At 32.5% G+C, this 10,433-nt stretch overlaps 1 protein-coding gene and 1 pseudogene across 1 annotated transcript; one reads left to right on the top strand and one right to left on the bottom strand.

The window, feature by feature from the left end:
* The first annotated feature begins 772 nt into the window (after nucleotides 1-772).
* Nucleotides 773-1,147, top strand: LOC117177006 (annotated as a pseudogene).
* Nucleotides 1,148-8,399: 7,252 nt separating this feature from the next.
* Nucleotides 8,400-8,716, bottom strand: LOC117176069 (histone H4-like). The gene has a single exon (XM_033366079.1). It carries the CDS (start codon nucleotides 8,714-8,716, stop codon nucleotides 8,405-8,407), a length of 312 nt encoding a protein of 103 aa, XP_033221970.1. The 3' UTR covers nucleotides 8,400-8,404.
* Between the last annotated feature and the right edge of the window lie 1,717 nt (nucleotides 8,717-10,433).

Here is a 10,433-nt window from a genome sequence, read left to right as displayed (position 1 = left end):
AAAAGTTAGAAAATCGTTGGACTCGCTGTATCGACCTAAAAGGAGACTATGTTGAAAAATAAAACCGGCTTTGGCGAAAAGAACGTCTCCGTGTTTCATTCTTCAGGGACTTATCAGACTGCCTAGTACATGTATTAGCAATATTATGAAGCTAAAAGTCATACAAAGTAAATGCCTAAGGATGATAGTCAACGCCAAAATAAGAGATTAAAATATAGACATCCACTCCAAATATAATATAAAAACAATCAAAGATCAGATATTAGACCTGTCAGTAGTCTTTTATAATAACATTCCCAACATTGAAGGGTTACAAGAGGAACTTCACATGTATACAAATGTAGATCTAATGCCGTTCCGACAAAAACATAAATTACCATATCAAATTCTTTTAGAAAAGCCTCAGCAGTAGTAGTAGTAGTATTAATTTCATTTAGTTATAAGGTTGTTGAATAGTTTTAAGTCTTCGCACAATTTATGAGTTTTTTATAAAAATTTTTTGCTCAAAACGTTCATCACAAATACAAGTTCTCTGAACACCCCAACAATAAATCACAACATGAAAAGTACAATAATTTATAGAGGAAAATTTCGCTTCGCGAAATAGGTGTCTTAGCTCTACATGTCTCAAATTCAAAGATGTAAATCTATGTATCGCAATTTATGAATAATAAAGATTCTTGAAAATGCAAAAAAATGCGAAAATCATAATCTGCTTTTTTGCTCTCGGACAGTGTTTTCTTGACGAAGTTTTAAAAATCTTATATCAATTATGTCTGGACGTGGAAAAGGCGGAAAAGTAAAGGGAAAGTCAAAGACTCGTTCCAGTCGGGCTGGACTTCAGTTTCCAGTTGGAAGAATTCATCGTCTTCTTCGTAAGGGTAATTAAGCTGAAAGAGTTGGTGCCGGAGCTCCAGTTTATTTGGCGGCTGTCATGGAATATTTGGCCGCTGAAGTTCTTGAGTTGGCAGGTAACGCTGCTCGTGGCAACAAGAAGACCAGAATTATCCCTCGTCACTTGCAACACGCCATCAGAAATGACGAGGAGTTAAACAAACTTCTTTCTGGAGTCACCATTGCTCAAGGTGTTGTCTTGCCCAATATTCAAGCTGTTCTTTTGCCTAAGAAGACCGAAAAGAAGGCTTAATTTTTAAACACCTTTAAAGTAAATCGGCCCTTTTCAGGGCTACTAAATTTTTCCAATGTAGGAATTTTACATTGTTAAAATATGTTTACAAACTGATCACGTCCACGAAGAAGACGGGAAACCAGAATGTGTAATGGGGTGTTCTTGGTTCAATTAACTGTTTTTAAAAATCCATCATTGCATTTTTGTTTAAATTTTAGGCCGATATGAAAGTTATATTTTCGAATATTTGTCAAAAATGTACTCGTAAATGAATCTTCACAGTAACTGCTCGATTTTTTGAAACAGAAACTGTGGCTTGTTTCAATCTTAAATAGTATTCATAGTTTTTTAACATACTATAATTTTACAATTTTTTGGTTATATTATCAAAATGAATTCTATCATTCTTTACAAGGAGTTCGAAGTTACCATGCGAAATTCAGGTAAATTGGGTTACTGGTGACCCGATCTGCACAATTTTTCAACATTTATGGGCGAGTTGCAATACCAATAGAGGAAAGCAAATGTTAAGCATAACCTCAAAGAGTAAAATTGAAAATGTCTTCATTATGCACTGTAAGTTGCAAATCTTCAAATTAGAGCAATTTTCATGTGATGTATAATGTGCACAAGAGGTCCAAAAAAAGCAAATGCTCAAATGTTTGTGGGCGACTGGAAATTCATATAATCGATACTTTAGAATTTATTAATCCACTAACGCCTACTCTGATATAATTTCATTTTTCCATATTTCTAAAAATAAGGAATTTGGGAAATCCATGATTTAACGCAAATCTACTAAACCCCTGCAAAATCTCAAATTTAATTTTGAAAATAAAGACGACCCTGTTTCAAATTTTCCATTCAATTTAAAGGGTGATGGGTTTAAACTGAAAGCATTGCATCTAAATAGTCTACAGTTTTCTGCCCATTTCTCATTAGCATTCAGTGATCTGTTGTACATATTATTTATTACCCCAGTTTTCAGGCATAGTTCAAAAGACGAAGTTAAGATTTTGTAACAGATTCGGCAGACCATCCCTTTTTTCAGGGGTCCTTTGTTGGAAAATAGGAAAAATTTGAGATTAACAAATTCCTAATTTTGCAATCAGTGATTTGAAAGTAATATGTTTGGAATCTACGTATTTTTCCGATTCAAAAGACATGTAATTTGTTAATAAACGTTGCAAACTTTTTTAGGCGAATAATATATCATTGGAATCGAAAAAAATCGTAGATGCTGATTATGCTATTTTTAAATCGCTAGCTGAAAAATTAAGTAATAAGTTTCATGCATTTTAAACTGAAAACCCTAAAAAAAATGAATAATATGTAAGATAGTAACATTGGCCAATTTTTAAATTAGTAACGTATAAATTTTATAAATTTCAAATTCTCTGTATGTGAAACTCAATTTCTTTAGAATCTTTATATGGCAAAATCATTTTATTTCAAGTTAAAAGGATTAATAGTTCCATCAATTTTAATTCATAAAAAATGTTACCACGATAAAATTTGCGAAGTTTTCAATTTCCAGTTTAAAGGTCTTCAAAACATAATAAATTTAAATTCTAAGCTTTCCAAATTATAGTAATATATAGACATTCTATGAATGAGCATTGCGAATACAAAGGGATTATAAGTACCATGGATACTAATTTCAATATCACAGTGTTACCAGCTTCTAGCCCGGCGCGAAATATGGGCGATCGTCTTTTACTCCACGGCTACCTGCCTAACCTTCCCCTTCCACTGCGCAACCACACTACCCCTCACTGGATACTAAGTTGCTTCAGGCCCTCGATGTGATATCCCCCATGAAGATAATGCATTTGTCTTTCAAATTACCCATTTCCTTACCATTGAGTTATCAATCAATTTTATATTGTTTTTTTCGTTGGTAGAGCTGTTGAAAATTTAAGAAAAAACCGCATTTTTCGAAAATTATTAAAAGAGAACATTATTAAAAATAATGATAACTTGATAATCGCTGGATGATGTTATTGATACTCAAAACTTAGTTTTGTAGAAATTGTTGATGTACATTGTTGTCTTTAAAGTTTAGAGTCAAGCGAATCGAAAGCAATTGACTTGTTTCAAACGTTTTGGCACATAATGGCGATCCTTATCAGTGAGCTTTCTTAAATCTGTGAAAAGTACATAATTTCTTGCTGGTATGCTCTTTTACGTTTGAAAGTACTATTCTTTAAAAAAATCTCTTAACGAAGAACAACTAATGGATAAACAATTAAAATGTAGTAGGAAAATCTTGTAACAAAATTTATAAACAAATTTTTTTTAAGTTTTCAGAAAACACTGCAGTCAAAGAACTCTTTTTAAATTATTCTTTAGCGATGTATATTAAATCACATTTTTTGTATTGAAACCCTTAAACACAGCTTTTTATGTATAAGAGAAATAGTGTTATTTAATTAATTTTTCTGGTGTGATGAGGAATTATATCTGTGAAAGTCAAATTTTTTCTCTTGAAAGCCGCTCTGTAATAAAAATACAAAAATTAAAAAAAAAACTTTATAACTAAATAATTATTCAAATAAATTTTTTAAAATTTTCTTTTCATTATATCAATGAAAAGTTGATGCCAATTTTTCCACAGTAGTCGAAATACAGATTGGCAAGGAACATTGTACTTAAAAAAATGTTTCCTCGTTTTCTTATACACAAATTTTCCTTTAACAACGTTTTGTATCACTTAAAATATTTAAATTTAAATTTTTCAAAATGTTCATAATTTCAATTTTTTAAATTGAAATGTACTGAGTTTCTTGTTTTAAAATTATTTCTATGAAAGAAAGCATTTCCAAAATCACACTGTATTAAAAAATAAATTTGCAAAAAAGAGCATTGTAGTTAAATAATTATATAATTTTGCTTTTAATCCATGAGAATTATTTTGGTAAAAGTAACAATAATTGTTTGCCTTTAAAAATAAACTTTTTGTCGATAAGAAAAGAACATTTTTCAAAGAATACTTAAATAATTATTCAACTACAAAGTTTTGTATAATTTAATTTTTTTACTACAGGTTCATTTTTCAAGGGACTGCAATATTTTCTGACAGCTTAAAAAAAATTTGTTAAAAAAATGTTACTACTACATTCTATTTTTTTTTCATTAATGTTGTATTTCGTTAAAATACATTGTTTTAATAATAGTCAATGATTTATCAATAGTTATTAATAAAATTAAATTAAATTAAAAAAAAATTAAGTTAAATAATGTATATAATTTAGAAACTGAGATATTAACCAAAGAATAACACTTCCAATTGTAAAACTGCGTACCTACAAGACGTTATGTACTTTTCGCAGATTGATTAAAACTCACTGATAAGGGTCACCATTGTGGGCCGAAACTTACGTTTGTTAACTTAAATTAATTATTATATCACTACAATTTACAAGCGGATCAAAAGTGAAAATTTAAAAAAAAAACTGCAACATACGATAATAACTGTAAGTGAATATTTTTATAAATAATAATAATAACTTGATCAGACACTTACTTTTGTTAACTTGAATTAGTTATTAATCCACGATAACTTGAAAAGTGGAAAATTGTTTAATTTTTCGTTCATAAGATGTGCATATATCATATTTATACATTATTAGATTGGAAATAATCTAATTATGTATATTTTAAATGATTTCCTTGGGCATACTGATATTCTTTAAATAGGAATAGATATAAGTTGGAAGACAAAGGGATTATCTCCAAAGGGGACGTAGCATCGTGGGCCTGGAGCAACTTCGAATCCAGTGAGGGGTAGTGTCGCTGCACACTGGAAGGGGAAGGGTACGCAAGTAACCGTGGGGGAAATGACGACTGCCCAACACTCTAACAGACGCCTTTTCTACGGGCAGTATCCATTTCATCGCGGTGTACCTGCTCGTCTTACTCTCTCCACTCAACTTCTCCTCACGTCCCTGACTTAGCGAGATTGCTGTGCCGAGCTTTGCCTGCGGGGGGTCCCTTTGTCCTAATGAGACATAAAATGCCATACATAAAAATGTTATAGTTTTGCAATCAGCAAATTAAAAATATTATATTTGGAATCTATGTTTTTTTGCGAGCCAACGATATGTAACTTGCAATTAAAATATTAAAATTGGACTAAGTTTTGGCAGATATTAGTTTGTTTTTACCCTGACTAGATAGCATTATGGAATTTTCCCTAGAATAGTTGAAAATGCATCAGTTTATTTGGTAGAAAATTCACCTGTTGACAATTTTAATAGAATATACGGATTTTTACCCATCTGCCTAGAAGAACATTATACTTGAAACCAAGTACTTGGATTTTTAAACCAGAAAGAGTTATCCTTAACAAAACAGTACACAATAGAAGTTATTTGGTATACACATACACAATAATTTTATAATATTAAAAATGATGGGCGATTCTTGGACAATCGAATAGAACTAGGGGTTGAAAAAAAAGGATTTTAAAAAAAAGGGCCACACTAGTGTATTAAACACAAGGGCAATTTATGAAAAGGAAATTAAACTTCACTTTCCAGGGAATAGAATTAAAATGAATATACTTATTATAGTAGATTATCAAATGGAAAATATAAAAGCATCACTTCCAACGGATGAGTATTAAATTGTCAATAGGCGAATTTTCTACCAAATGAAGTGATGCATTTTCAACTATTCTACGGGAAATTCCATAATGCTATCTAATCAGGGTTAAAACAAACTAATATCTGCCATAACATAGTCTTAGTTCAATATTTTAATTACAAGTTACATATCGTTGAAATCGCAAAAAAACATAGAGTCTGAATATAATATTTTTAATTTTCTGATTGCAAAGCTATAAAATTTTTATGCATGGCATTTTATGCCTCATTAGGACAAAGGGGCCCCCCGCTGGCAAAGCACGGCATAGCAATATCGCTCAGTCAGGGATGTGAGGAGAAGTCGAGTGAAGAGGGTAAGACGAGTAGGTACACCGCGATGAAATGGAAATCGCCCCTTTCTACCTAGCCAACTACATCCTAACAATTTATTGCTTGAGGTCTTATTTTTCTGCCACTACTGTTAGAGTCAGTTTGTGTTTCAAGTCATCAAAAAAATTCGACTCGGCGTGGTTTATTGCACTGGCCTTAAAGGCTTAACGTGTTGACCTACCGTCGATCGGTTTTACCCTATTTTTCCTGGTAAATCTTTATACATTTTAGTTTTTCTTTTTCAGATTCATTCTGAGGTTTAAAGTACAATCTGTACAAATTTTACTTCACACAAACTTAACCAAATCGTGCATTAAGTCTGGAAATATTGCAATCTAGGTACAATCAATTCTCTTTGTTGTACACTTGTTACATATTTCCGAAATATGAATAGTTGACCAAATCCATCTTGAAATCCGGGAGATCAAATAACTAAGATTTCATAAATTGGCTCATAACCTCTTATGAAAAATTGAATTTAAAGAATAGTATGTAATATTACGTGTAAGAGTAACAATTGCTGTTAGCGCGCTGAAAAGTTACTCTGCAACAAAAGGAAAAAATAAGCATATTCTGATTTTGTTCAGCTATAAGTTATAAGAGGAACAGCTAAAACGAATTTCCAGTCGTCCGTGAAAATTTGACCAGTCGCTTCTTGTAATCTCGTTTAGACTATTATTTGACTGCATACACAAATTATTAAAAATGTCTTAGCTTATTATGAGCTTCAGGACAACCGAAGTAATCAAAGGAAAATATAATGAAACGCGCGTTTAAAAAAGAGAAAGTTATTGAAAAAATTCATAAACGGCTCACGTTTACAACGTAAGAAATTATTGTTGGCCCTGAAAAGGGCCGATCGTAATTTTTTGTTTTTGTTAAAAGGCGAAGATAGGAATTAACCGCCGAATGTGTAGAGGGTGCGTCCTTGACGTTTCAGAGCATAGACGACGTCCATGGCTGTGACAGCCTTCCTTTTGGCGTGCTCGGTGTAGGTGATAGCGTCCCCGATAACATTTTCCAGGAACACCTTCAAGACACCACGGGTTTCTTCATATATCAAGCTAGAGATACGCTTGACACCCCGACAACAAGCCAAACGTGATCGTAATTACAACTTAAAATTCTATAATTTCAACAGCAACAATTTTCATAATTCTAATTTACAAATATTTAAATTTTTAACGTTATTAATTTTTTTTTATTTTCGAAATTTTAATCTGAAATAATGATATTTAGAGATTCTTCAATTAAAAACAAAATTTTGAATGCTTTCTGTTTATTTTGGATTATTTATTTTTTATAAAGAAATTGATGGTTACAAAAGGAATTTTTAAAACTTGAATCGCTTCTAATTGGAAATTATTTTTATTTAAAAGTCACATTTTTTTATAATTCCATTTTCAACGGTTTAATTAGCTTTGAATTTACAAGGATAAAATTTAATACAAGATTTGCATTATTAATGTTGCCAAAATTAATTTAGAAACCACTATCCGCAATTAGTTAGTTGAAAATTTTTAATACTTTTAACTTTACATCAAATCCCTTTATTACAAGTTCCGTTAAGCTATACCAGAAAAAACGGTCCTCCAGGTTCAACTTTCAGAACCGAGCCCTTCCAGCTGAGATTTTTTTTGTGTGGGGTCATAAATTTCATCTCAGTTTCCCGTGGAAAAAAAATTGATAGATCTTCAAAAAGGTCGAGCGATCCTGGGTCACGCTGCACCTGTGGGTTATGGAGACCCCTGGTTTAGACAAATTAGGGCTGAATTTAACAATTATATTTGGAATTTTTCATAAAACAAAAGATCATTTAGCATTTAAATTGTGAGTAAAAACCATTAATTTGCATTGAATATTTAATTTATCAATATTAAACGAAAACTAAGCATTTCTTACTTTATTCCATAATTCTCAATTGTAGCGTAAAGCTTGATCGGCTGATTTTTATGAGGGGAAACTTCATAAAAACGGAAATGTTGGAAAACTATCAATACTTATTCTGACGTCCGCGAACGTTTGTCATCTCAATGACCTCAAACAATAGACAAAATATCATACGTTGTAGAAAGCTTTTATATAATTTTATGATACCTCAAGTATCTAAATAAAAAAAAAATCCAATCGTTCGAGAGTATCGGGTCCACTACCTTACTTGATCAATAAACGTATTTATTAAATCTGAAATAATTATGGAAAATAAAATGTTTGTGAAAAGAAATAATCCTTCGTGAAAAATGATTGTTGGCCCTGAAAAGGGCCGATTGTGTCTTTTATTTTGAAAGGCGACAGACGTTTAACCGCCGAATCCGTAGAGAGTACGTCCTTGGCGTTTCAGAGCATAAACGACGTCCATGGCTGCAACAGTCTTCCTTTTAGCGTGCTCGATGTAGGTGACAGCGTCCCGGATAACATTTTCCAGGAACACCTTCAGGACACCACGGGTTTCTTCATAGATCAAGCCAGAAATACGCTTGACACCACCTCGACGAGCCAAACGGCGGATAGCAGGCTTCGCGATTCCCTGGATGTTATCACGAAGAACTTTGCGATGGCGTTTCGCTCCTCCTTTTCCCAACCCTTTGCCTCCCTTTCCACGACCAGTCATTTTTCAGTAGCACGTACTACGTCCAAGAAAATTAAACAAAGAATAATAATGATTTCGCAGGTTCTAGCGTTATATTTATTCACGCCGCGAATCGTATCCCCTCTATATCGCCCTGCTTCGTCCCTTTTACGATTACGTACATGCATACTATTTCGTGCAGTTTGGCAATTAAAATCAAAGAATAAGTTGCGACAACCTTCAGACTGAAATTGATAAACGTTTGCGCAATAAATAAGGCAGTCGGTATTATGACTGTACTTCATTCACTTCAATGTTTTTGGCATCATTTATTCATTCTTTGAATTTCTCTAAGCTCATGCCAACGTTATCAAATCCAATGAAGTTTTTTTACGTTTTTAATTTACCTTCCATTGTTATGAATTTCATCTAAATCTCTTCGTTTCCCTTAGCTTTCTTGTAAATTCGTTCCAAAATAGCTTGGAACCTTTTTTAAACTGAAATTAATGATTTGAGTGAAAGCTGAATTGAGCATCCTTTAAAATTGCCGGGTTTGAATTTTGCATTACGTTTATAGAGGCGACACAAATAACATGAAAAGTATTTTGTTCCTTATTTAGCAAAAATCAAGCAATGAATCAGACTTTAATTATACAATTGCATCTAATTAAATTTCTTAAGTTTAACATTAATCCGATAGCCACTAACACTTCTTGTATGCACTAAAAGGTCCCCCAGATTACTCTTTTTTAATAGGTCAAAAAAGGCCCCTGATTACGAATACCTTGGGTAGGTTTTTGATAACTATGGGTCAAATTTTTTTAAACAATTTCATTATTTATAGACAAAAAAAATTATAAAATCAATTTTATCATGGTTGAGCAAAAATAAAACTTTCTTACGCCTTAAAACTTTATTTGTACGACGAACCGTTTGCAACATTATAAAGTTCTTATGCAATTAACATGGGCAAAAACAACTTTTTTTTCATTTAAGGTTTCAACCATGAAGTTACCCACTTTTTAATTTGAAATTTTAATATGTTGTTCTTGAAATCCTTAGAATCCATATAAAAGCGTTTTTTAAATGAAAAATTTAGAATAAATATTATTTACGGTTGCCTAAAAAATGCTATTTTCACTGTTTTCAAAGACTAATAACAGCCCCAATAATATATATCTGATACTGAAATTTTGAGAATATTTTCCTTAAAGGTTGAAGATTATATTTTTTCAAAAACCAGATTAAGAAAAAGTATAATAAAACGTGCTGCATTGACAATAGGCAGTCGTCATTTTCTCCACGGCTACCTGCGTACCCTTCCCCTTCCAGTGTGCAGCGACACTTCCCCTCACTGGATTCGAAGTTGCTCCAGGCCCACGATGCTACTAGGCAGTCTGATAAGTCCCTGAAAGATGAAACACGGAGACGTATTTTTGGCCAAAGTCGGTTTTATTTTTCAACATACTCTACTTTTAGGTCGATACAGCGAGTCCAACGATTTTCTAACTTTTTGATACCGTCCGAAAAGTACTCGATCGGAAGGTCTGCAAAATACGCATCAGTTTCAGCTATGAGCTCCTCATTTGAGTAAAACCGCTTACCGGTGAGCCATCTCTTCAGGTTAGGGAACAAGTAATAGTCGCTGGGGGCCAGATCTGGTGAATACGGTTGCTGAGGAACCAATTCGAAGCCGATTTCATGCAATTTTGCTTGTGCAACTAAGCATGAATGAACAGGCGCATTGTCGTGATGATAA

Source organism: Belonocnema kinseyi, chromosome 7, assembly GCF_010883055.1.
Source record: "Belonocnema kinseyi isolate 2016_QV_RU_SX_M_011 chromosome 7, B_treatae_v1, whole genome shotgun sequence".
In the NCBI taxonomy this organism is placed as follows: domain Eukaryota; kingdom Metazoa; phylum Arthropoda; class Insecta; order Hymenoptera; family Cynipidae; genus Belonocnema; species Belonocnema kinseyi.
The sequence above is the reverse complement of the archived record's forward strand: the minus strand, read 5'-3'. Positions and strand labels throughout refer to the sequence as shown.

Coding starts and splice junctions, on each gene's coding strand:
- LOC117176069 (XM_033366079.1), bottom strand. CDS start 8,716: ATGACTGGTCGTGGAAAGGGAGGCAAAGGGTTGGGAAAAGGAGGAGCG.